Here is a 26437-nt window from a genome sequence, read left to right as displayed (position 1 = left end):
AAAGTCATGGAAGATTATTACCTTCACATTTGCCGCGATTTTTGATAAAGCCATCTGGACACTGGGAGAAACATTCCCCCAGCATACACATTAAGCCTGTGGGGAAAGAGAGAGGCCATTTAGTTGCATTTCACAGTTAAGGCAAAATCTTACAATGATGAGAAAGACACAATAAAGTAAACACTTAACACTTATCTAAAGGACACTACACCAAAAATAAATCTTTTTATTCAATTGAATTTTATTTATTTTTGTTTCTGCACCATAATACCACTCCTCCGCCAGTGATCTATATGCTCAGTAAAGTTTCTCCACGACACACAGTAGCTAAAGATATTATCTCTATGTTGAAATATTGTCTCTTCAGGCTCCAAAATTTAGCATATTTACCAATTTATTGGAAAAGCTACGATTGTTTGGAACATTACATGGATCAACAACAGAGATGTGAATTATACTCTGGGATTAGTTAGAAGTTTCTATGAACTTTTAAAATACATTTTGACTAATTTTGTACCATGACTTTCGGTCACCGCTGGAATCCATTGTACAGTAACTGCTGTGACTTCGATTTGACATCTGCCATCCTCCAGTGTAGTAATTTTCTTTATCTTGTTGTGTTTTAACAAGAGTGTGAAGGTGAGACTATGTGTGTGTTTGTGAGGTGTCCATATGGATAACATGTGTATGTGACTGATGGTGTAACTACTTGCAGCTGTAATCCTCTGTTCCTCTCTCAGACATCAACACATGCACAGAGAACAAGGATGTATTTCACAAAAATGTACTGCTTCATGTCTCCTTAAACAATCTCTTAGTAAAGCTAGTAAGTGAGATTAACTTGTGTGGTTTTTATAAAATATATTTTCATCAACAAAGTGTGTGGGGTGACATATAATTAAGGGGGAAGGCTTGTGGTCATAATTAGTAGTAGCTAGTTGCATGCCACATTTTGAATTACATGCATGTTCCTGATTGTTCAGTGTTATTTTGTTCTCTTCCACCCATGACTCCACCCAGTCACACACTCACACACACAAACACACATTGTGCTCTCATTGATAGACTTACCAAGGATGAGCAGCGCCTTCCCAGGCCCCATGTCAAACTATATCCCTGTACAGCTGATGACTTTATCAAAACTATGAATTAAATGTAAATCTGATCAATGTCCTGTAATAAAATTTTAGGTCCTCTCATAAAGTTAAAGAAATAAAAAGTATTGTTCAGACTTCTCAGAAGGAATCACAGTCCAAGGTCCATGAAATCCACAAGATTTGAGACACAAAAAAAGAACGCTAAAAAGATAAATCCTTTCTGTGGAGGGTGATTCTGTTTGTGGCAGGAAATATAAGTGTGAACCTTCACCAGTTTTCTTCCTCTCTCAGATTCAGACTCTCAATCTGAGTATGCGCCCCTCTCTCTGTCTCTCTCTCTCTCTCTCTCTCTTTTCCTCCCACTCACTTGTCTGTGTGTCCTCGTCTCTCTCTCACGTCACTCTTTCTTGGTCTTTTCTTTTACTCCATATCTTTCCAAGTGAACACATTTTTCACGCTGGCACCGTATCACATTGCTTACACAAACCCCCTCTCTGTCTACATTGTCTTTCACATTTCGCTCTACGCTCCAGTGAGCTCTATTTCAGGAGCTATTCACAACACTCTCGTGAGGGACGCAGTGTGCTGTGATAGCAAGGCTACGTAGAAGTGGACCCAATCCCAATGTCCACACTCAAGGACTCAAGGACTTTAAAGCACGTTCTTGCTAAATCCGCAAGTGTTTAGGGCACAAATGGTCAGGTGCATGAGGGCTCTCGGGCAGACATCTTGAGCCCTTTATGCACATTTTCCATAAGTCCGCATCTTTGACTTTGCCTGAGGGAATTACCCACAGTTCACAGCATTATGACATTAAACAAGCTATTGGTTTGGAAGGTTTCACAGTCAAGCTCTAAATGGAAAAAAGTGAAACATCAGATGATCATCATGCAAGATCATCATCATGATCATGCAAGACACTAGACACACATGAGTGACAGAGTTTGACACTTCACTGTGTAGCGTCAGAGAAGGAGTTCTGATAAAACCTACACAGCAAAGCAGCAGCACTGAACAGATACTCTATTCTTTATCTTGCAAGACATACACCACAGATTATCTGGAATCCGATGCAACACACACAATAACATAAAAGCAGGGCGAGCATTCACATCAACACCAACGAAGAAGAAGAAACTGGGGCTGAAAAAATTTGAAAGTAAGGAAGTAATGGCAATGGAGGGGGGGCCGTGTATGCATACACTCATGTGAACATGGAGTCCTTTCATTGCCATAGTTGGTGTATCCTTCTGGACACATGCACCAGTAACTCCCATTAATGTTCTTACAAGTCTCTTTTATTCCACAGAGGTCTTCTTTTTTCATTTCAGCGTCTTTGCATTCATCTATGTCTGCGACAGGATAAAAAAACAGAGACATAAGAAATGACAGACATTCCTCAAGGCCAATGATTTCGATGAGAATAGTATGAATACTTAAGATTGCAGGGATTGCTGTAGCCTATGATGGAACGAACATCTCTGCAATGTAAGCAGGGGTACGGTCGTGTCATTCTTAATGTCAGTAGTGTCGTGAGAGTTTCACCACAGCTCCAGTCAACTTCAACCTGAGAAATGTGGACACAAAAAAGTAGACACTACTCACCTATGCAGTGTCTGAAGTTATTGGTAGGATTAGTGTACCCAGAATGGCAGGTGCACCTGTAGCTCCCAATCCGGTTAATACAATCTTCCTTGTGACCGCAGATCTCTTTGCCATCGTAACATTCGTTAATGTCTGACAGAGAAACAAATGAAGACAGGTGAGTGTTCAGACAAGAGAGAAACTCTGACACTGGTCGCATACACTAACACACACATTCACCTTTGCACCGTCCATCTCCCGTTGTGAAGTTAACTTTGTTTTTAGTATTTGCAAACCCATCCTTGCACTGACAGTAGTAACTGCCAACTGTGTTGAAGCACACCATGTCTTTCCCACATTGTTCTAGGATTTCTTCACACTCATTTATATCTGTAGATTTGAATACAAATACATAAAGCAGAGAGAATATAATTAGTGATAAATCTTACACATCAATACATAATAGAACATAATATTTACTGTGACAGTGTCTTACATTCTTGTAAGGAAAGGAGAGAGGCCATTTAGCTGCATTTCACAGTTTAGGCAAAATCTTACAATGATGAGGAAGACATAATGAAGTAAAAAACTTAATTGAATTGTGATTCTTCAAGATGGAAGTGGGTGACTTTCTGTTTTAAGGCCTGAGAGATTCTGAAAAGTTATCATGTCACAGTCTACTGTGCATGAAACAGAGAAATCCCACTTTGTCTCGGGAAAGTGAAAGTGACAGCCCTACTGTCCACTGTAACTGGGATTATTTGTAGATAACACTTTTATTCTTCAGGTTGTTGGGGACTTCCTGGAACCACATCATGGCCCTCTGTGCCATTTGCTTCACTTTTGAAGCCATTAAAACACGACTGCAGCAGGAGTGAGTAGCTCTTCTATGTGCTGCATCTAGACAGCTGCAAAGGTGTGAAGATGAAACATCTTTACAGCTGAGGACGGAAATAGCAGAAGCAATGAAACTCACAGTGCATACTAAGCATATCTCACATCAAACCAAGGTTTTACATTTGCTTGTAAAACACTTGTTTAATCCAGTTTAAAAAACAAACAAACAAAAATATAATTCAACATTTAACCCTCCTATTGTGTTCGAGTCAAATTTGACCAATTTTCAAGTTCAGATGTGTGACGCACACTTTTATTTTTTCTGCTCAAAACATGACTTCATTACATCCTCTACAATGGCCTACTGAATACAATAAAACACATTTTGATCATTTTTCTTTCTTTTTCAATGCGTACAAAAAAAAGTTACATCAAATTTGACCCAGTAGTAATTATACATTGCTTATGCAGAGAAATACATGGTAAATGTTGCCAAACCATCATAAATAACAAAAATTACAACAAAACAAAAATAATAGCAATTAAATCATATAATAATAGTATTATAATATTGTGTAATAATATTAGAATTATGTTTCATGCCAAGAAACAGATTGGCTTGAATTCAGTTGTAGCAGTTCAATTGCTGCTACTTTGGTAATGCTAGCAGACTAACAGAAAGCTACATTACTGTTCTGTTCTAGGTACATAAAGTGGCCTTCCTGAACTGGAAAATATGCATTTGGACAACTGTGTTGCCTTATAACAACAGCAAACTAACTACAAGCTAAATACACAACACATTAAATGTTTATCATTATTATCTACAGCATCCTCAAATACAATTATATCCACCTGGGTTTTTCAAGACTTGCAGGGGGATGAACGCCACAGAACCATCTGCCCTCTGATTGGACTGATTGACTCTATCTTTGACCAATCGGATTCACACGTCAAAAGAGGGTCAAAACTCGTAACTTGCAGGTTGTAGTTGTAACTTCAGAGTCGACACACAGGTAGGAAATTTGTGTTTCCATCTCTCAGACTTTGTGAAACCTCACTGTTGAAAAAATTCTGCACAAATTTTAATTACACATACACAAATATTTCTATTGCTACAAAACTTTTTACACTTGCAAATTATATCTCTTCGCACAAAACTTTGAGCTGTGAGCTGTAAAAACTAAACTGAACAAACAACATGAAGAATTGAGGTGAAATGTGGTCAGGTGGTAATTTGTGTGGGTTTGTCACTACGAACTGAAAACATAACACAGTAATTTTTCCATTGTTAATATAACACATATTTATTTATACAGCTTTTAAGGATGAACAATTTTGTGTAACAGAAATACAGAAAAAAAGTTCACTGTGCGCATAAGTGTGTCTGCAGGTGTATAAGCGCGCCTACAGAAGGATGTGGTTAGAAGTGAGAATTAAGAGACGTATAGAAAACCAGGTCAGACCAGAATGAGGGAGACAAATATAACCTTAAGCGTGGGTGGTGTTAGTATGACTTTTATCTGACCCTATGTACGTTATTGATTTTGGGTGTTGGACATGTGACATAAACATTCCATAGTCTGCATGTCACCTGATGAAATATGGTATAGCCCTTCGGGGGGCCTTTTAGATACAAATAATGGGTCCATGGTCAAGCTTGGAGCTGTTCCAGATGTGGTATGTTGTGACACATAATATGTTGTGAGGTAGCTGTCAATCACTTGACGGATGGCTCCCAACTGAATTAGTGCCCATGGAGAACCTATGGTATTCATGTGATAAGATACAGATGTGTAACCCTATATAAGTTATGCACCGACAGTGGTACGTTGCCCAGACCATCTTTGTACATGGAATGGACCCGATGGCCATCGTCTAATAAACGTCTTCAAAATAAGAACTTCGCCAGCTCTTCCTTTGAACGATATATCATCACACATCCTTCCTTTCAGGTGGTGAATTGGGGTGAAAAGTGAAGGAAGAAAACAACTCCTTTTCGGAGAATGATAGACAATGAGACAATTGGGGTCCAAACAAGAGATACACCCAGAAAGGGGGTGAAGACAAGGTATAAAAATGCTCTGGCACACAGACAAATCTCAGAACACAGGGCGCTTGGCCAGATGCAGGTTTTTTCTGTAAAGTGTTCTCTGAAGATCTTCGATAAATAAATTCAGCTGCTACAAAGACATTACTCGACTGTGGTCTCGTTCTTCTCGCATCAACCAACTCAGGGAGGTTGGCTGAAAGCCTACCTCAACACCCCTCAGATTTATCTTGGGACCCCCACGTCAGGAACCACTATCTATTTAATGGGATGTTATTCAGCCTATATTTCCTTCCCCAGTGACCCGTTTAGTCCAGGGCATAGCCCTTCCTGTCAACATTTAGACTATTTTCACAGAGGAATTACTGACTCACTCCTCTTTTGGTGCATGACAACATTTCAGCTGATTTATATGAGACGATTTGTGATGGTTTCCTGTTGCACCAGTTAGGAACAGAAATATTTCATTGACACCATGTTAGATCAGATTTAACGCAGGGTGTGACATTATGAACTCTGGTATTCTTCTCAGCTTTGCAGCCGACAAAATACAGGAACTCCATTCCCTATCACCCCATCAGCCTGCCTTCCTATGTCCAGAAGAAACTGTTGTTTCTACAAACTGTCAGCCCACCGCAGTTTATCCGAGTTCACCAGGTGGAAACCATAGTAACAGACCTGACAGGCGCCCTCCTTCCACCTATCACTTCCTGTATGAGGAAACTCTCACACCATTGGTTTCTTCCTGAATGATCTGGCTTCCCCATATTATTACTGCACTGTATCTAGCAACAGTACCAGCCTTTCATAATTGACTGGAATATATTGTGTTGAGAAAAAGGTATATTTTGTGAGGGTTTTCCTCCTTGTGTGCCGATACAGCTACAAGACTGATTGCCTGTTTGTTTTTTTCTTTCCTCACCTCTTAAGGTTAACATAAACAATGTGTGGTCCAGTGTAAATGTAACACTGTTATGTACTCCTTCTGTAAATCACGGCGCAGGCCCATGCCCTCTAAAGAGTAATGACCACAGATGACAAGACATGCCGGGCCTTGTCTACCAAGTTCACCCTTTGGCTGAGTGGTTAGTGCATTTGTCTGTGGTCTGGGAGACAAAGGTTCAAGACTTGGTGTGGGAGTCTTCCTTTGCTACACTGTAATATAAAATAATGTAATGCTTCTGAAATTGTGTGTGTGCACATCCTTTTTTTGGGAAGTCATCTGGACTCAGTGTTTATATCAGACTCCATTAGAGGGTATATGTACATGTCTACTTAATAGGTAAACAAAGGCATACACTGAGAGACGGATCAGATTTAATTAATTGGTTTCCTGTCTGTCATAGATACATTTTTTCCTTTTTTTCACCTCAGTAGCGCTTTATGATTCTAAATTAATAATAATTAATTAATAATGTAGAGTATAGATTTCCTTCCTCTACTATCCTCTGTTGTGCATTTATTTAGTCCTCATCTTCCCTCTCCCTCCCTCGGTCTGTCTGTGAAGTGAGGGGGTGGAGTGAGGTGACAGAGGGCAGATGTTTCCTCCCTAGCTTTGAAGATGCTTGTAAAGATGGAGGGGGGAAAAGTGGAAAGGGGAAAGCCTGTTTCTCTATGGAGGTTGGGCGCTTTACGAGGGAGGCCACAGTCACATAGAGCAGATACAGGCTTCGTTCTGGCAGCAAGCACTGGAAATGGTAGCTCTCTTTCCAACCTACTGCTGCTGCCAGAAACCCTAAATGGCAAGCGAACACTTCATTTAGCCAGAGCTGCTATAAATTTTGTGCAACAGCACAGCCATCGGTACATCGTTTTGCAACACATTTGTCTGATCAAACTGAACTTTGGCCGTGCAAGAGGAGTTTACGGTCCATATTTACTCACTGAGCTGACCTCATCAGCCAAAGCTTTTTCCTTTTTTTAAACTTAGGGATGACATGTAGTCATATGGAAAACAAAAGTTTGACTGTGCACTGCATCTGTCCCTCCACTTGTTAAGGGTGTGAGGGCTCTTCTTTGGCCTGAAGGCAATGTGTGTGCATTGAAGCTACACAGTGCCACCATGTGGTTAAAGAAAGGTTGTGAAATAATGTTCAGATATGACACCAGACATATAATGTTTCAGATTCAAAGGCAGTTACATGGCAAAATGAAAATTCAACCATTAAGGGACTGTATAGGAATTACTTGGGTGGGAGGGGCGCTCTCCCTGGCATTGTAATTGTTTTTTGGACCCTCTCCTGGAAAAAGAACAATACAAAGTACAAAGAAGATTATATCCATGGAAGGGAAGGCCAAAATAAAATATAAATCTAGAGTAAGAAAAAAATGAAAGGTCATCGTCTGCTCTTCCAGAAAAGTCACAGTAGCCTTCCTGTAGCCAAAAGACCCTGTTCCCCCAAATAATTTTTATACAGTCCCTAATTTGGATGCTTGTCAGACAACCATTTTGTAAAAAAATGTTCAAGACATAGTTTTTCATTTAAATCACTACATCTGTTTTTTAATTTGGCCTTTATTGTATTGATATTTAAGAGCATAATAAAGGCTTTTATATGAGATCAGCTTTTTTCCCTCCTTTCACTGTTGAAAGTACAACAATGTAGACTTAGTAGATGACATGAAGGGAGGAAGAAGAGGGTGCTGAGGCCTTCCGGTAGAAGAAACAACACCCACACATGCCATTGGTCATCAGTCCGTACAGGATTCCAGAGAAAAGCTTTCCAAAGATATGAGGCTGGTGTAACAATAGAAACCATGTCAATTTTCTATAAAAGTACAAAATTAACCCCATATGCACAATAACTTCAAAAGTTTAAAAGGCAGTAATATATTTCATATTCATACACCGAAATATATGAATCTATATAATCTTCTATGTTGCTTTGTTACTATCCATTTGACCGTCTTGATGGCAACAGGCTTGAAGGAGTTGTTAGCACTGCGCAGGTGATTCATCAATGACACATGGTGTGACAGTGTTGGCTTAAGCTGTGAAAGTGAGCAAAGGGAGAGAAAAGTGAATAAAAAGAGAAAAATAAGAAAGATGAGGTGAAATGATGGACTTTAAATTCAGGAAAAATGGCCAGCTCACCTTTTACGATGACTTTGGCCAAGGCCTCACTGGAGCCAATGTGGTTGGTGGCAACACATTTGTATGTTCCACTGTCACTCAGTTTCACATGGGCGTTGAGAAGTTTTCCATCCTTGGTGGTCTCTGTTCCTGCAGGCAGGTTCCCTCTGCCCACCCGGGTCCACACGAACCGAATGGGATGAGAGCCGTGAGCAAGGCACTGCAGGTGCAGAGCATCACCAGGTTGGAGCCTCACCTGATCAGGCAGGCAGGTGGTATATGGAGGAGCTGCATGAAGGAGAGGAAAAGTATTTCCATCATGAAGAAAAATGTGGATGCACGGTATTTGTGTTTATGATCAGCTTCGTCCACTCACAGTCCACTTCCATCTGCGTGTATGCCTCACTGTAGCCGTGTACATTGGTTGCATTACAGATGTATTGGCCAGAGTCTTGGCGCCCCACGCTGGTCAGTGTCAGAACACCACCAGCCATGGTGTGTTTCCATGGTAACGGTGCTCGTAGCTTGGACCAGGTGATGACGGGAGTAGGGGAACCTGTGAGGAACAGAAAGAAGGAACATGAAGAAAAATGAGAAATAAAAGGACATTAAAAGGGAGATATTTACACACACAAGCATTAAAACATCTTACCAGAGGCCTGACACTCCATGGTGACTGTCTGTCCCTCCACCACTGTCATCTCTGTAGCGCTTACTGAGGCCAATGGTGCACCAGGACCACCTTCGACAGTGATCACCACTTTGACCTCTGTCACCCCCTCATTGTTCTCAGCTTGGCAAATATACACGCCTGAGTCCTCTGGACGTGCTGCAGGCCACTGAAGAAACACATGATGATGATAATGCTATTTCAAAATGAAATGGTTCATTTAAAGTATTGTTTGTGCATGTGTTCATATTTTACCTTTATGGTGTTGACATCATTCGCCTCCACAGTAACAAGCTGCAGGGTGGAGCCTTGGCGTTTCCAGGTCAGTGTGGGGCGTGGCCTACCTGTGGCACGACACTCCACCGACACAGGGTCACCAATCCTGACCCGCAGGGGCCCAGCTGGTACCAGCCGCACTTTAGGAGCATCTGAGGGAGAGGACATGTCAACATGACTGACATATTAAAGGATGTTCAGATGGCTGAAGCCTTGTGTTTTCTCCAGATAAACTTTTGAATACATTTTTGACTGTGGGTTTTGTCTCCATTGTAAGCACATTTGGAGCAGATCTTCTAATGGTCAGTATAAACAACAGGAATTATTACAGCAAGCAAAACCTGTTTCAATGTTCATTTGGGTACCTTAATGCTGTTTTAAGAAAAACTGACTAGAGGGTAAATGGCAGTAAAGACCTCAGTGGTCTGCAACAGGTGGTGGGGATTGCAGAGGCCAACACAAAAATAATCTAGCACTATGATTTTATTTTTGAATAAAAGACAGTTTCTGTCTGCATGATGGAGTTAAAAGAGTTTCTGTCTTTGCCACTAGTGAAACACCAAGTTGTGAAGACAAGCTCACGTTTGACGTTGAGCACAGCTGTGGCAGTGCTGCGGCCTGCAGAACTGACCGCCACACAGCGGTACTGGCCCTGGTGTACAGGTCGGGCATGAGCAATCGTCAGCACAGAACCATCAGGACCGATCTTAACATTGTCTAGAGGGAGAAAAGTAGAATTCTGTGAAACTTCAAAGATGGTCATATTTTGTTGAACAATGCTTATGCTTACAGGCTGATACACCTGACCTGGTAATGCGTGGTTATCAGCTCTCTTCCATTCCAGCTTTGGCCGTGCACCACCCCTCACTTGGCACCTGAAGCTGACAGACTCCCCTTGGCGCACAGTAGCAGTGCGGGGCTCCACTGAGACGACAGGAGCTTGGCCAGCCACTGCAGAGAAAGAGAGAAAGAACTGGTGAACTGGTGATACCACACACACACACACACACACACACACACACACACACACACATGCATGCATGTACAATGCAACTCAGTGAACCTTTAGACAGGTCTGAGTGAAACACAAACAAACACGGCCCCGCAGCAAACAAGCTGAGCAAATACAGACTGAACAGAAGTGCATTTGATGACCAAGCAAAAAACAAAAATGCACAAAAATTACATAAATTCCTCACGAAGAAGTGTCAAACATAGTGTGTCATAGAGGAACATTTAAATATTTTCACTGTGCTAGAACTTTATATAACTTTTTTAAAGGGTTGATTCACCCAAATTGGAAAAATGGTGGTGGCCACGCAGATTGTTTCAGTACAACAGAGGCAAATTGAATTTGTGGTTCTCACAAAAATTATGTATCTGTATCTCATTCTTGATAATCCACAGAACATGCGGTTGTTCTGGGACTATTTCCTCAGAAGAAAGTAGTTCCAATAAAAAATTAGGTCTATGGATTATCCAGAGTAATGGAGACACTGTTTCTAAAAGAGACAATATATTGTCGAACCTTTTAAATATACAGTGTATTTATATATTTTTAATGCTGTGATCACCAGTTTGTGTGAACTGATCATTTAAAGTACAAAAAAAACAAGTCTCTACTGACAATTACACAAATTAACAGAAGAGCACATCTTTGTCTGTTTTCTCTGTTTTGTTACAGCAGATATTTATCTGTAAAATCAAATCATCTTCATTACCTGAACATAATAGAGAACACAGGATCAGAGCCGCAGGCGAGAAATCCATGATGAACAGAGAACAGTCCCTCTCTCCCTCCTGTGTATGATCTCTCTCTCAGCTGCTGGTCGGCGTCTTTCTCATACAATCACTTTCAACCTTTAACCCTCATCCACCCCTTCCCCTACTCAAACAATGTTCACAGTGCCAATCACGTATGAAGCGTCAACTGCTAGATTGTATTTTTGTCCTGTTTGTGAGCTAATAATAAAAACACTGTATGTGATTTACATTGAAGAACATCTGAATAAGATTTTCTTACACATTCTTTGCTTTTTAACTGACTAACCAATGAGGAATCATTTATTTCACAGGTACTATATGAACAGAATTTGTAGGACAGGATGGTGATTTGGTGAAAAGTAAAAAGCTGGACTTTGCAATGATTTTTAACTGTGCCAGACTACAAGGGAGGGGGGCATTGATTTCATTACTGCAGTCTTCAAAGTATTATTCTGCTTTCCAAGAAAATGATCTGACTCCATGTGTCTGTATTGAGTGAACCTGCAGTGATAAAAGGATGAAGAACAGACTTCAGAGTATCAAAGTACAGCTGTTCTTGTTTTTGTACAGTTTTTGACAAAAAATCTGTATATATAAAAAAATATGCAAAAAAAATATGTAGAGGACTCGATTAAAATGCCAAGAATCAGAAGTTACTGATAAGAGCTTGATCACTATTAGTTTGTCATTTTAGATTAGTTTGTATTTGTTAGTTTGTATTTTCACAGAAAAGAAGGAACAAACAAACACACATTGCACCATTCAACTGGACTGAACTGAACTGAACCCATTCACACTCATTAACACACACAACTCACAACAATCTCTACAATAGAAAGGAACTGAATTTAAATGGGATTGTGAAGGTAATTGCTAGTTTTAGATGGGTGTATTTATATAGTTTAGATTAAGCTATGTGACTGGGTAAACTTAACTGATAAAGTTTTGATTTGGGAATGTGAAAGACAGACTTTGAGTTAGACTTATAACCTTATTTTATTTGAGTGCTTTGACTGTTTTGAATGAGTTGGTTTCAATAACATTTGACTGATAAAGATGTTTTGGTAAATGGTATTTTTTTCCATGTGGTATGCTTTTGTAGCTAGGGTAATAGGCTAACTGGGATAATCTTGTTAAGTTACTTATATGTATATATACATCTTCTTTTTTCTAAAAAAAATGACAGGATTTGGATTTTTTTATTATTATTATTATTCTCCTGTCTGGTGCCCAACATTTTGCATTTTAAGGAACTATTTCAGTCCCCTACGTTACTGTATATACACTATTTGTTGTAATAATTACATTAGCAGTAGCAGGTTTGGGATTTGATGCCTGATTTCATTGTGTGGAACTCTGCTGCATTATCTGATACTGATATCTGATACCACCTCAGCAGCTCGTCCATCAGATAAATAACTAAGGCAGAGGAAACATTTCTTCATTAAGCCTGGTGGAGCAGGAAAAACAGTTGCTTCAAAATATCAAGCAGCCAATTAGATGCACTAGAGGGCACAGATGACTGAAAAAAACATATATACAATCTTTGATAATAACCCACATGCAAATAAAACAGATTTACGGTGTTGAATTTTAAGGGTTCTTTAGATCGGGTAGATGGTGACACTGGGCAACCAAGGAGCTGGACACTAAAAGGTGAGAAAAACTTAGAAAATAAAATTACTATGTCAAAAACTACTAAAACTCAGGTGATATTACCATAAAAACAAGTAAAAGGCAACTGTAAAATGTCTAAGGGTCCTAAAATGTCCCTTAAAAACAAGCTTAAAGGTCCCCCTACAAGTCTATCTGTTAGTGTCTGTCCACCAGTCCAACAAGAAAGCCAGGAGCTGTGATGTTACCTTGCAAGGCAGTTCGAGGTCGACCTTTGCAAGATCGCAAGATCATGAGATCACAACATCACACGAGAATCCATCTTGTCAGGCTTCAAGTTATGCTCTTGTGTCTAAACCACCAGTGGTTCGGACCAATCAGCGTCACAAATCCAGCTGCCTCGCAAGGTAAGACAGTGATAGACAGATGGCTCATCCATTCACCAAGTATTTTTTGAAAGTGCTTGCCCTTTTCTAAACAATTTCCAAGGATGACTTCTGAGATGGTTCTGTGTAACAAACCATCTGGCCGTCAGGTTAGCTGCATGCAACAACATCGATGGTGGGTTTCCATGCAGACAGCTCTTGGCTCCTCTCATCCTGCAGCCGCTGTGGGGCAATCTTTGGGTCTTTCCTTTCTCTCCTCCTTCCCCTGTGGTTCCTCCACAGTATGCTCCTAGGTGCGCTGAGGGAGAGAAGGGTGCCAAGCCGTACATGATCCTTACCGTAACCACAGGCAGGGCTAAAAGCTGCTCCCCATCCCTGTCGTTCTTCACTCTACTTCCTGAGAAAATGATCTTGAGCCAGATGGAAGAGCTTTGTTTGAGTCTTTCTGAGCACAACTTGAGTTCCCTTGGCAGCCAGCAGAGAGCACTATTTCACAATACAAAACTCATATATAACACACACACGCAGTATTTCCACAATATATTGAATCTCTCATTTTGTCTCTTCCTTCCATTTTTCCCTTAAAATTATAAAAATTTCCATTAAAAAAAACTTGAATTGCCTTGAAGTGCATGATGGTGAAACAACAAAATACACACAGAAATAAAGTCCACTCCCCACTCACTGTATTAGCTCCACACCACATCACATATGCATCCTTGGAAGAAACGACACTACAAACACCGGATGACATGAGAAACCTCAGTTATAGCTCAGTTTGTGCAGCTGGGTTTGTAAGGAGATCAAGTCCTGAGTAGAGTCTGATATTCTGTACACTGAGGCTACAGGAGTGAGAGAGCAAGAGAGAGGCAGGGGCAGCAAAAAACAACAAAAAACACTGACAGGAGGGCAGTGTAAATAAAGAGAAACAGTAGCTGTTGTTATGGTAGTGATGCCAGCTTTCCTTGGCATCAACAAACCCCATACACAAGCCTGCTTGCACACACAGCTGTTAATTAACAGCAGCTTAAGACCCTGTGAAAAATGAAAGCTCACTCAAGACATTAATTTCATTGTTATGCAAATGAGGTGGTATTTAAAAGGTATTTCCTGGGATCCTCTTACATTTATCATCCCACAATGAGGGCAATGACAGCCACACATGCACCTATACCTCCAATTTTACTCATCTGACATCCAGTGACACCCAAAACCATATTACAGTAAGTGCACCATATTGTGATTATTAGATTGGAGTATGAGTGCACTACACTTTATTTAAGATTAACCAGATCTGTGAAGATTAACCAGACTATCAGTGTCTCCCATGGCTGCAGGCCACACACTGTGAGGAAGATCTCATTTTTCTCTGAAGTATGGAGAAAGAGGAGGAATTACCAGATCAAATTTTACAGATAATCCCCTTTCCTGTCTTCCTTCATTCATATATTCATATTTCCCAACATCTCAATCCCTCTCTCTCCCTCTCTCACCAATCGCTAATTTCAATTTCTCTCTTTCTGAACAATCCTCTGATTAGCCGTCTTGTTTTATCATAACATTTTAGAGGTTAACTACTTGTGTAAAGGGGAAATGAACTGAACAAAGGTATGATTTGTAGCAGGGCTGTTCTATTACACAGCATTAGTGTTTGGTTTGGTGTGCCTTATAAACTGGCAGCTGAATGTAAAAGAAAGAATAAGAACAAGGAAAGAGAGGACAGTGACACATCATGGCACAAACATCTGAGTTGGGGCCGTGGGTGGCAAACTGTCCCCCACTGAGAATCTGTTTGTTGTACAGGTTGACAGCACTCTGCCAAACTATGAAACACAACCATTAGTCCCTCTTCCCCTAACTTGTCCATTAACCTGTCCCTAGCATGACAAATTGGTCAAGAAGCAGGGAAAATAGAGGCGGCAGATGTAGGATGGCAGGGAAGTAGGCTGATATATCCAAAGGAGAAGGAGGGTGTGGGGAGTATGTATCTTCAGAAACCAGCAGTATTTTAGAGGAGTCATGTGAGGAGTTATTTTTAATGGTTCCAACTTGGGACAGACAGGAAGAGAACAAGACAATGACAGCAGAGAGAGAGGGGGGGCAGCACAAGGAAGAAAAGAGCAATTCATGTATAAACTTCCACTATCATCCAGATATAGATGAAAATTCAGCTGAGAGATTAAAAAACCTCCAGTGAGAAAGCAGTTTGTTCTCTAAGAATCTTTCAGTCAATGAGTTCAACAGCAGTGGTCAAATTGGTGTGAAGGAGCAACAACACATTGAAAGTAGAGGGAAAGAACTACTATTCATCACCTTTTTCATACACAAATGCTGTATATGACAAAGTAAAATGTAGGAGTTTTAAACACATAATCACCCATTCATGCCAGATTATTACTTAGAAAAGGGTAAATATGGATACTCTTCCCCATATACTACTATATATACACATACATACGTACATTCTTAAAGTTAATGCAACAATTATTTAAAAATATTAAACATATTGAGATTAAGTTCTTTTGGGAAATTACTGAGCCTTTTTTTAAATGAAATTATATATTTCTGACCTGTTTTTATAGATTTACATCATCAGGAACAAATGGGCTTGGGGCTGAGTTCCACAGACCGGGTATAATAATTAGAGGGTATTGTACAATTAATAGGAATTAAGTAATTTATAACTGAAAGGCATAGCAGTCCAGGTTCATACCAAAGTTAAGCAGTGAGCATGTTCCAAAAATATGAAAAAGTAGCTCATCTCAAATTTCGAAGTCAAGGAGGACCAAAAACTAACCTTTCAGTTGTTTGTTTATTAATAAACAAGTGAAATGTTAGTATTTTCTCCTCCTTGACTTGGGTTTAGCACTCCACTGAGAATCTCATTGTTGAAGCACCACCTCCTTTTTCAATTCAAAGTTAAGCAGTGTCTGAGCTGCATAAAACCCAGATTATGAACCTGGTCAGAGCAGAGTAGCCTATGTTAAATTTCTTCTTTGCCATTACTCTGTCTTTCCCTCATGACCAGTTCTGCAAATTCAGGCTTCAGCTGAATGAGCGAGTGGGTACGATGACTAGTTTCCTTGGAAACCCTGCATCTCTCCTGCTGCCAGCCCTCAGGCTTCCCATTTCCAAAATCAATGAATGCAATGAAGTATTAATAGTGAATGTTGTGTATCTGACACTTGTGCACACTGTGCTTTGTGTGGAAAGAGTTCTTCACTTAAACCTGGTGTAAACGTTTCCTATTTTGACAGGTAATTAATTAAAAATTAAATTAAGTTGTCTGGGTCACAGGGGCTTTTTAAAGGAGAAATAAGCATCAAACTCATGTTTTTTTAAATGAGATAGCATGATTATTTTATGAAAATATAATTGTTTTGCTCATATCAAACTTTAATTAATATTCTGCACTTGAAACACCAAGAAAGATAAACTCAATTTTTCCCTGTTCTCTCCATCCAACTGCTCTTTCTGCTTTTCTTTCAGCTCTACGCAGCTGTGAAAGTGGACAAAACCGTAGCTGTATTCTCTCTTTTTTAATTTAACAACCAAAATACAAAACTCCAGACATCAGACAGCTTGAAAATAAATTAAAATAAAGACAATAAGGGGAAATTGCTTATCATGAATGACGGATAAATAAATAAATAAAATGAATACGATTTTTGTGATGCTTAGCAACGCTTTTACAATGTGCTTCAAACAAAACTTTTTTTTTTTTTTTTTTTACAGGTCATTGATTTCAATGTATCTTTATAATAAGACAATTCAAACAACAACTTGAGATTTGGGGTACATCTGGAAAACTGTGATTTATGTATGTGAAATTTGCCTCATAAGTTGAATCATATGTTTTGTAGGGTTGTAGCTGTGTTGTCATACCGTTGTAATGCTGCCATCTCGTGTTCAGACTTGAGCCGGCAGTTAATGCTGACGTCTTGCCCCGTGGCTTGACGGGAGTTGGAGTCGACATGGAATCAGTACTTCCTGCTTTGTCAAGGGAGAACAAGAAATTTCGGCTGTTAACTAAAAAGTTGTTTGCCTGGCCAACCACAATACCTCGAACAGACAGAAGTGAACACGGAGGCAGAGTAAGTATGTCTCTTTATGATTATTTAGGTCAATTCATGATACAGAAGTATTTAAGCTTAGTTTTTGAACAAGAAGCAGCGAAGTTTTGTTAACAGTCGGTACTGTAAGTAAGGTGAGTGTCGTGTGTTTATTGAATATGACTCCAAACCAGTCTTTACTAAAAACGTACTGTGTGTTTTTTTATGAATAACTCTATTAGAATACAAGGGAATTAGTGAGGAAATACAAAAGTGTATTAATACTGATGTCAAAGTTGCTGGTAGAGCAGTTAAACTGTCAAAACTCAGCCAGTATTTACCTACAGCTGGATGGTATTGATTTCTCACCCTGATACCACAACACAGTTCACAAGTCTGAGAGCAGAGGATATGGAAATAAATCAGTTTCATACTTCACATTTTACTCTGAACAGCTTTCATTTATTAGTTTCTGTCACTGGGGGAATTTTGTTAGTTTAAAATAAATCCCCTATATTTATTTTCATTCGTGTTTTTTTATAAAACACGTTTTTGCATTTTTTTGCAGTGAAAACTGAAGACACTTTTCAGTCTCTAATCATTTGATAACTAAATCAAGTTAATCAGCCTGAAAAGGGGGAAATCTTTTACTTGTAGCATGAAGCCTGCAATCAGGCTCACCTGCATTAATTTAATCTTTATTTAATCTGGAAGTCTCATTGAGATTAAGATCTCTTTTCCAAGAGAGACCTGAGAACAAGAAACATTCATAAGACAAGAAGACAATCAGCAGACAGAAACAACACAACTACACAATAAACAAGGAATTAATAAAAAAAACCGTTACAAGAATCATCAAAAACATCAGATAATAAAGCTTTAAAATTTCTAAGGGGAATGTAAGACTCAAGTTTGAGGGCAGTTTGCAGTTCATTCTAGTTAAACGGTGCATAGTACCTGAAACCAGCTCTGCCAACATTAGTGCGTACATGAGGAATATCTAAGGTAGTTATTAGACTGTGTACTGTAGTTACTAGATTATATTAGTAGTTAGCTACTATATTTTAATAGGAATCACAAACCAAAAATGTTTAGAGCCACTAGTTTCTACTAGAGGTAGACAATATGACCAAATATACCACAAGGCAGTGCAGCACCTCCCCAGAATGAATTGCCATTTTCACTCCTTACGTCATACAGATTGATTCTCACCTGAATAGTTCCTTTCTGTCGTTGAACATATGGTCATAACATGGCTATTTAGACTGAATAGGATCTCTCTATTCTGAACAATGTCAGCCAGAGACAAGCTGAATTCTTAGGCTGAATGGGAGCCTGTTTACCTTTTGTGATTCCCCACTTTTTGTCACATGGACACAACAAGTCTCTCACAATGCCAATAATTCCCAGAAAGAACACATTCTCACACAAACACACACATTTAAAGTCTCCCTCCACTTAAAATCGTGTTTTGCTTATTGTTACTTCAGTTGGATGTTTGAGTTTCATTGTGCAGAATGATGTAAGTTTGATGCTAGAAGGTTTTTTTCACATTCATCTGCTGAAGGGGGAAAGTTTCTCTAGTTTCTCTTAAGCGGTGTACCTACGAGCAGGATTTGTGACATCACAGCTAAATTGGAGTCAGTCGTGGTTCAGTGTGCAACTTACACAAGTGTGAAGTTTAAACCTGAAATCTGCAGTGCACATAGGCTACACTGAGAATGGACTTTTCAGTGAAGTAGGAGACATCTTGCGTCCAGCGGTTCAACTTTTGAAATGAAAAATATTTGAATATTTATAGATTCTGGATTTATTTAATGAGGAAAAGGAATTTTTAGGATTTTAATAAAGGCATTGGGCTTTTTTGTGTGAAAAAAAACATATCAGAAACATATTATTATTCAAAGCACAGTACAGAGGGGATCTTTAAGATAATGGACATTTCTGCTACAACAGTAGTGTTATTCGTATAAGGATGTATGGACTTAAGGTTTTAAGATGCGTTTATTGGATTGGTTCAAATTGAAATACAAACCTCCTCTGCCAATGAGAATCTTTAAATTGTTGTCCTCCTCTCAAGATGCCCCCGTTCCTTCCTCATTTACTCTACTTTTTTCTTCTTCAGATGTCCTTGATGGAGCATGGGGGAGTCCGGCCAATTACAGCAGTGGCGTGGACCTCCAACACCAGCACCTGCCCCAAAGACTTCACCCTGGTAGGGACAGAGATACAGAATTAGACAACAATGTAAAATAGTTTAAAATCTCTCAAATGAATAGGAACTACATATTTCATAAACAGTTTGTGCAAGTTTGAGAGTTTGTTATAATGAAATCTTCCTTCTCTTTCTTTAGTACTTGACAAGCTTAAAGACTTATTCTCTGTGTTGGTCTCTGGAGCAATAACATTTGTGAAAGTGGAAAAAAATAAAGTTTTAAAAAGAAAAAATTATATATCTTTAAATTAAAAAAGCTCAGACACCAGCGGAGAGGTGTAACAACAAGGGTGGTATCATCTCTTTACTAAGTGTTAGTGAGTATAAGATACAATGAATTTGTAGATCAGCTTAACTGAGTTGTAAACAATTAAATTATTTCAGGTCAGTGGAAAGAATATTGTAATGATTGTTGCTTCTTGTCACAAAGCTGTACTCAGTATTCTGCGAACAGACAAACGCTCTGACTTTTGTACTTAAAGATTAAGACGAAGGGAAGATTATTTTGCCTTTGACTTACCATGAAGTCCCAAATTAACTTAAATCGGCACCTCACAATGTGTGTTACTGATGTAACAGTAGAAGGAAAAGTCAAAGTGGCAACATGTGCAGTGAAAAATGGATGGGGCCCATATTTGACCAGCCGTAAACAGAGTTCAGTTACGATGTACAGTGTGTCAGCAAAGTCCAGTACTAAGCAAATGGTGCCTCCTCCAATGTCAGAGTTCAGTCAAATGTTGTTGGAAACTTCAAGTGGGACAGTTTTGAGTGTTTTGGTGAGCTGGAAATCTGCCCTTCAGAAACCAAGTGGTTGTTTAAAAGTGACGCCAACTGACTGTAAACTTATGCCTCTCAATATCCGGACAGAAAACGATGTTGTTTAGCCACTGAATGTATAAAAGTCTAGCGGCTTGATCACCCTAAAGGGATAGAATCATGACCAGACATTTAATAATAATTATACTCATAATTGTAGCCATTAGTCTTAATCAAACTCAATATTTGACCCAGCTAGGACAAAAATTCTGCTTAGTATGTGTCTTGGTCACCATTTAAAGGATCATAATCTAATAATCTGATTGTATGAAGATTGTTGTTTAGTTTCAAAAGATCAGCCAATATGTTATCAGATTTTTTTAAAATATCAATATCACTATTGGTCTCAAAAAGCAAACTTTTAGGCCACCGCTAACAACAACCACTCTCTTTGGTCTTTAAGTTGTTGCTTTACTTCCCTAATTCTTTCTTACTTGATACTGTATATCTAAACATCCCCTGTTTCCTTTTCCATCTCCTGCAGATCAACATCACAGAAGACGGAGCAACGGCGAACTTCACACGCAGCTTTGGGATGAAGTCTGGATATTACATCTGTTACAGCAAGGTAACAGACAGAGCAGAGAGACACCTCCGTAGTTAATAAATGCCTTCACTTGTGTGTTTGTATGACCACAATACATCATGTATGTTTATTCTCTGCACTTGTCTTCCGTACATGGACTGTATCTCTCTCTCATTGTGTGTAGGACCTGTCGGGTGGTATGGTAGTGTCAGACATTCAGCTCATGTCAGACAAGGACTCTATCCCTCATGGTTACTGCTATATAGCAGAGCACCTTGAACCGAGTGAGTACACACACACACACACACACACACACAGGTGTACACACATTCCTCATATTTGATGCAGGTTTTATTTACTTCCTGCTGATGGATATGTGTGTGTTTGTGTGTCCAGAGGCCTCTGTTTCAAAGAAGAAACGTGTGTGTGTACGCGTCGTCCCGGTGGGCAGTGTGGACACAGCTGTGTTGGATATCAAACTGACAGCCAAAAGCAAAATGATGTTGCAGCACTACACATATGTGGGGTTGGTAGCGTTCACACATGCAAAACATTTCACTCGCACCTGTTTTATCAAGGCATGTCCTAAACCCCATAACCTGAACACAGTGGTCAATATCCATTCAGTACTTCATCATGCAATCACTTAATGTGTCATTTAATGTGTCTTGCTCACAGAGACATCCATGGCTACGTGTTGTGGTGCAGAAAGGGCCATTTTTCCAATCCCATGCCCATAGCCAAGCCCCGCAGTGTCAGTCTGGACCTCCGCAGACTCTCACTGGAACAGCCGTCTGCTCCTCTGCCTCTCAGACCCAGGTATAGTACTTATTTAATGTCTAACATAGAGAAGACATACACACTTGTACATTATAATAACTCACGTCATTTATTAGTGGACATGCTCAGGCTCCTGGGGCCAGATGTGTTTGTACAAAAATGCATACGTTATTTCCCACACATAAACTGGTATTTATAAACACAGAATGTGCACCTCACACATACTTCAGACTGAGACAGACTGAGTTTTTCCTCTGTCTCCTCCCTCTTACAGAGCCGGACACCATGATTCATTTCCTCAGTCATTCAGTCTGTGTCAAAGCACATTCATTAGCGGAGATTTACAATCCATCAGAATCTAAATCCTGGTTGGATATTAGTTTAGTTACTCAGGGAATTTCCAAAGTTACCACTTTTATGTGCATCAGTCATTCAGATATTACACAGCGTGAATTCAGCCTCAACTCAGAATAAAACCTCTGCATGTCCTTCTGTTATAACTCTGTGACACATAATGTGTAATCTCAGTTTAAATTTAAACAATCGGTATGAAGCTTTAGACATGTGGGACAAATGAATAATTATCTCAATCACTCATGATGTGATTGGTCGTACTGATGTAACATTATTCCTATAATATTGGAGATTATATGTTAATATACTGAGTGAGCAGGGTTGTGGTGCAGCTGCAGAGTGTAGTTTGAAAGTGAGATTTTTAAATAGGGAGCATAGTCTTAACATGTTTTAACAGCATTTCAGTGACAATGTTCAAATTTACTACATTTGTTGAAGTAGCTGAAATAAAGTCACTGAATGCTGTTGAGCTGAAATACAAATAGATGTCTAAAAATTTAAAATATTCTTTATTTTAACCTCGACACCTTTTCAAGTGCAAATCGGCAAACACATTATTACTTGATCAGACAGAGAGCTTACAGTTATGTCTTTGATCTATATATGTTTTAAATCTTTAACTATATTTTTCATCTTCAGCTGCTGCCTCCTGTGTTTTGTCAGTCAGATTAAAGCTGAACAAATATATTTAAAATGTAATGTAGCTGCAGCCTGATAGACAGTCAGATTCCACTTTATCATCATTAAGGAAATGCAAGTCTGGTAAATGATGAATTAATGGACAACACCGTATAAAACTTTATTGTGTTAACTTTTTGACACTTTTTCCCGCTCTGACTCAGGCTCTTTTTTTTTTTAAAAAAGATAAATGTGCAGCGTCCGCACACACATGCATTAATATCTCTATGTCCATTGGGTTAAAATGGAGGCCTGTTGCCATAGTGACTTGTAGTATCGGAGCTCCATTGATGGTGGCTTTTTTCATTCATGACACACGAGCTTAACTCAGAGTGAACATACTCAGAGTTGATTGAACTGACTCTGATCAGCTGAAAACTCTGAGTTTCCCATCTCGGGATATGAGCGCTACAAACTAATCCGTGATTTTATTTCTGACGTTCAGTAATAATAATTGAGATATCACAGCCAATGATGAATTAATATTATGGAGTCAATAAATAGCCACACAGCCACAATGACAGCTGCTCTGGCTGAAGAACCTCGCTGGTCCAATACGAGCGATTCTTCTTTCCTGTTTGTTTCATTGACAGGTGTAAAGACTAGTGAAGCAGGCAGCATATTGATTAAAAACAGCTTGTTCGGGGTGTGTCTCCATCTATTTATGGCTCATTGTGGGAGTGTAAATGAGGGTCATGCACATGCACATAGTTCCACAATGACTGAGATTTATAAAACAGAACCATGCATACATTTAGTCATTTATCTACACACAGTTTTATGCATCTGGCCCCAGATGTTTTTAATGCCATTTATAGTGAGGGGATACACATGGTTAAACACAGGTGATTCAACTGATAATTATAATAAATTATATATTGGTACATCATCATCATTTAATACGGAAGAACATAATGTATCCTGAAGATGTAGAAGCTTTAGTTGAAATATCTAACTGTTTCTGCAGCAACCCTCCTCCGCTGCCACATAGCAAAGTCAGTCAGAGACGCAGCAGCCTTTGCGCCAAGGACAACCTGGACAAACCGGCTGACAGCAGTATGCAGGGAATCACAGGTACTCCGAGTATCTCGTCATACACAGTATTACCGAGGTATCGCTGTTCGTCTCTGCGGGCAACACTCTCACCTGTTTCCACCTTCACTCTCTGCAGCTCTAGATGGAGTTCCCTTTAGCCTTCACCCAAAGTTTGATGTCCAGGCAAACGGCGCGGTATGTTTGACTGATTCCATTCGTAGCAACATGTGGCATCCATTTCATCCCAAGCATCCACTATAAACATGTATTTAGATTTCACTGTCTGTGTCTCTCTCTTAGACTCCTCAGCTGAACTCTCAGTTAAACAACATTCGTATCAAGTCTCTCCAGGACATTGAAAATGAGGTAGGGTCACATCATTCTTACTTCAGTACTGAGTACATTAACATTTTCCAAAATAAAGAATATCTGAATTTTTTGTTTTGTTTTTCTGTTTTGTTTTTCAGTATAGCTACACTTTCGTCGTGGAGGAATCTGCTGCCAAGAGGACCAGGCCATCAGTGACAACAGGAGCTGCCTCGTCAGCTCAGTGATCTTTGCACTTTGCCAGAGCAAAAGTATCAGATCTCAGCTGTCTCATTCTGTCCCAAGGAGGCCTTTTAGGAAGACATCTCACATGACGGTACAGATGAAGGATGATCATTTATAATATGAAGCTCCAGGTGGAAAGGTTTTACCATGACAAGGTCACTTAAAAGCTCATCTTCAAGCACTACCCTTCTACATGAGACTAATATCATACTTAAGAGCTGGTTTGACTGCGTGGATGTCATGTCACAATCTTCTTTTCATTCCTTTCCAATGTTTCTGTCAATCTTATTTAGAATTACAATCAAACATTCCATGTTTCTATTTGCCAAAGGAAACAACTGTTTAAATGGGATCATACATGTAATTATATTGTCATAACATGTCTTTATGCTGCTCACCTTTTGTGAGAACACAGACTTTAAAGGCATAACAATGTTTAAGATATATTATTATATATTGAATCTTTAGAGCATCTGCTGTTTTGAGAGCTACTCATCTGCAGCATTAAACCCGTCGTCTTTGCTTTTACATGCTTAATTTAAAATTGTAGACAAATTATGTGCTAAACAATGCTTTGATATATCATAAAGATGCACTTGCCATTGAATGTCGAGTGCTACTTGCTCTGTTGTATGTTAGCTGATATTCTTGAGTGCTACACATCTTGAATTGTTTGAATCAATAAGAAGCTATAATATTGAGTCAGTGCTCTCTTGGTGGATAAACTTTGCTGCAGATGATGTTCAGCTGAACTCAGTAGATACAATAACATATAAATGTAGGATATAGTGTAGGTCATGTATTAAGAGTAGCTCATTATCATGTTTGCATTATTCCAAAAGATAATATATCCTATTTTAAGGTGAATGGAGGAAGGTTGTATATTTTGCTCTGTTTGTTACTCATAGAAAGACGAGATATGTGGGAATAAATGGGAAAGAGTCTTTTTTTTTAAAACTGTCTGGTGGCGTAAGGACCAAATATTTATCTATTGCATTGTACAATATATAAAGATATGTTTTGTTTTTGTTGTTTTTATGGTCTGTATTGAACTTTTACTGCATGGACGAAAAAATAAAAATCTAAGGAAACATTATGTGTTGCTTCTAGATATTGGACTATATTAAAGAACAAACTATCCTGTGTTCAGGCACATATGAGAGATGAAACCCTAAGTCACATGAGGAAATCAGTGTGATGCACCAAGCTTGAGGATGTAAATTGTGTACAATATAGTGTGTATAGAAAGCACTGTATATGTAGTCTTAAGGAACAATGTATTCAATGTAGTGACCTGACCTGTCTGAACATGGATTTGTTCAGAGAGCGGTGATAGTGTTGGGAGGACACTTTTTTTGTTTGTTTGTTTTTTGCTATGCCTTGCATCACATTGCTACAGTACATTTACAACATCCTGTTGGGGAACACCAAGCACCTCCAGCAGGTGGAGGTTAATAATGCCTTGCTAAACAGGACATTTTGAGAAAGTGTCACACATTTTAATTCATTCTAGCTGCTTTGATTTTTCAAGCCATTCTTGGATTCAAATAGGTGGCCTATTAATAGTAAAACTTCTAAGGCTAAACAAATCATAGCTTTGGTAAAGCCAGAAGTCTAGATGAGAGAGTATGGGATACTGTGGGGTTTTTTTTTAACCTTTAGTTATTCAGGGGAATTTCACTGAGAGCAATGCTCTCTTTTTCAGGAGAGCCATGATCACATTCACACAGTTACACATTCATACCTTCATACCTGGAAGCTGCCCAGTACAACCACAGTCTGATCTGCTGGCCACCTAGCAGTTGAGGTTAAGGGCCTTGCTCAAGGGCACCTCAGTGGTGGTAATGAGGGAGGGACAAGGTTTATCCAGGTTTATCCTGCTGGTCAGGGGGATTGAACCAGCAACCCTCCAGTCACAAGCTCACTTTTCTAACCTTTAGGCCACCACTGCCCCCTGGTTAAACAGAGGTTGATGACAATGCTTCATTTTCTGGTCAAACTTGATGAAATTGAGTCTGCTCTCATTTAGAGTTTGCATGCAAGACGTAGAAACACGAAAGCCGAGCTTGCAAGTTTAA

The 26437-nt window shown here is 39.3% G+C and overlaps 4 protein-coding genes across 4 annotated transcripts in view; 1 reads left to right on the top strand and 3 right to left on the bottom strand.

The window, feature by feature from the left end:
* The window catches only part of LOC122978914 (adhesion G protein-coupled receptor E5), an 87114-nt gene extending 85726 nt beyond the window's left edge, over positions 1–1388 (bottom strand). Inside the window, exons 1-2 of the mRNA XM_044345992.1 lie at positions 1072–1388; positions 22–96 (exon numbers count right to left, since the gene is read on the bottom strand). Of these exons, the coding sequence (XP_044201927.1) occupies positions 22–96; positions 1072–1102 (106 nt within the window). The 5' untranslated portion in view covers positions 1103–1388. The remainder of the gene's footprint in view (positions 1–21; positions 97–1071) is intronic.
* A 506-nt stretch (positions 1389–1894) lies between these two features.
* On the bottom strand, positions 1895–3098 carry LOC122979561 (adhesion G protein-coupled receptor E1-like). The gene is made up of 3 exons (XM_044347103.1): positions 2922–3098; positions 2703–2834; positions 1895–1950 (listed from the first exon to the last, which is right to left on the bottom strand). Exons 1-3 carry the CDS (start codon positions 3025–3027, stop codon positions 1895–1897), a joined length of 294 nt encoding a protein of 97 aa, XP_044203038.1. The 5' UTR covers positions 3028–3098.
* Positions 3099–8063: 4965 nt separating this feature from the next.
* LOC122978915 (basement membrane-specific heparan sulfate proteoglycan core protein-like) lies at positions 8064–14255 on the bottom strand. The gene is made up of 8 exons (XM_044345995.1): positions 11309–14255; positions 10395–10538; positions 10170–10304; positions 9567–9739; positions 9294–9480; positions 9018–9197; positions 8663–8929; positions 8064–8559 (listed from the first exon to the last, which is right to left on the bottom strand). The coding sequence occupies exons 1-8, from the start codon at positions 11355–11357 to the stop codon at positions 8555–8557; spliced, it is 1140 nt and encodes a 379-aa protein (XP_044201930.1). The 5' UTR covers positions 11358–14255; the 3' UTR covers positions 8064–8554.
* Positions 14256–17309: 3054 nt separating this feature from the next.
* Positions 17310–25455, top strand: mvb12a (multivesicular body subunit 12A). The gene is made up of 10 exons (XM_044345427.1): positions 17310–17445; positions 19529–19618; positions 20919–21002; positions 21145–21244; positions 21357–21486; positions 21639–21779; positions 23740–23846; positions 23944–24002; positions 24108–24173; positions 24275–25455. The coding sequence occupies exons 1-10, from the start codon at positions 17326–17328 to the stop codon at positions 24359–24361; spliced, it is 984 nt and encodes a 327-aa protein (XP_044201362.1). The 5' UTR covers positions 17310–17325; the 3' UTR covers positions 24362–25455.
* Positions 25456–26437: the final 982 nt, after the last annotated feature.

Source organism: Thunnus albacares, chromosome 3 (assembly GCF_914725855.1).
Source record: "Thunnus albacares chromosome 3, fThuAlb1.1, whole genome shotgun sequence".
NCBI lineage: Eukaryota > Metazoa > Chordata > Actinopteri > Scombriformes > Scombridae > Thunnus > Thunnus albacares.
The sequence above is the reverse complement of the archived record's forward strand: the minus strand, read 5'-3'. Positions and strand labels throughout refer to the sequence as shown.

What these genes read in the sequence shown, in the direction of transcription:
- LOC122979561 (XM_044347103.1), bottom strand. Translation starts at nt 3,027, where the DNA reads ATGGTGTGCTTCAACACAGTTGGCAGTTACTACTGTCAGTGCAAGGAT. An exon ending in GGGAGATGGACGGTGCAAAG is followed by an intron (nt 2,835 to 2,921) that starts GTGAATGTGTGT and finishes TTTCTCTGTCAG; the next exon opens with ACATTAACGAATGTTACGAT. An exon ending in TAACTTCAGACACTGCATAG is followed by an intron (nt 1,951 to 2,702) that starts GTGAGTAGTGTC and finishes TTTTCCATTTAG; the next exon opens with AGCTTGACTGTGAAACCTTC.
- LOC122978915 (XM_044345995.1), bottom strand. Translation starts at nt 11,357, where the DNA reads ATGGATTTCTCGCCTGCGGCTCTGATCCTGTGTTCTCTATTATGTTCA. An exon ending in ATGATGTCAACACCATAAAG is followed by an intron (nt 9,481 to 9,566) that starts GTAAAATATGAA and finishes GTGTTTCTTCAG; the next exon opens with TGGCCTGCAGCACGTCCAGA. An exon ending in CACGCAGATGGAAGTGGACT is followed by an intron (nt 8,930 to 9,017) that starts GTGAGTGGACGA and finishes TCCTTCATGCAG; the next exon opens with CTCCTCCATATACCACCTGC.
- mvb12a (XM_044345427.1), top strand. Translation starts at nt 17,326, where the DNA reads ATGGAATCAGTACTTCCTGCTTTGTCAAGGGAGAACAAGAAATTTCGG. An exon ending in GCCCCAAAGACTTCACCCTG is followed by an intron (nt 19,619 to 20,918) that starts GTAGGGACAGAG and finishes CATCTCCTGCAG; the next exon opens with ATCAACATCACAGAAGACGG. An exon ending in ATTACATCTGTTACAGCAAG is followed by an intron (nt 21,003 to 21,144) that starts GTAACAGACAGA and finishes CATTGTGTGTAG; the next exon opens with GACCTGTCGGGTGGTATGGT.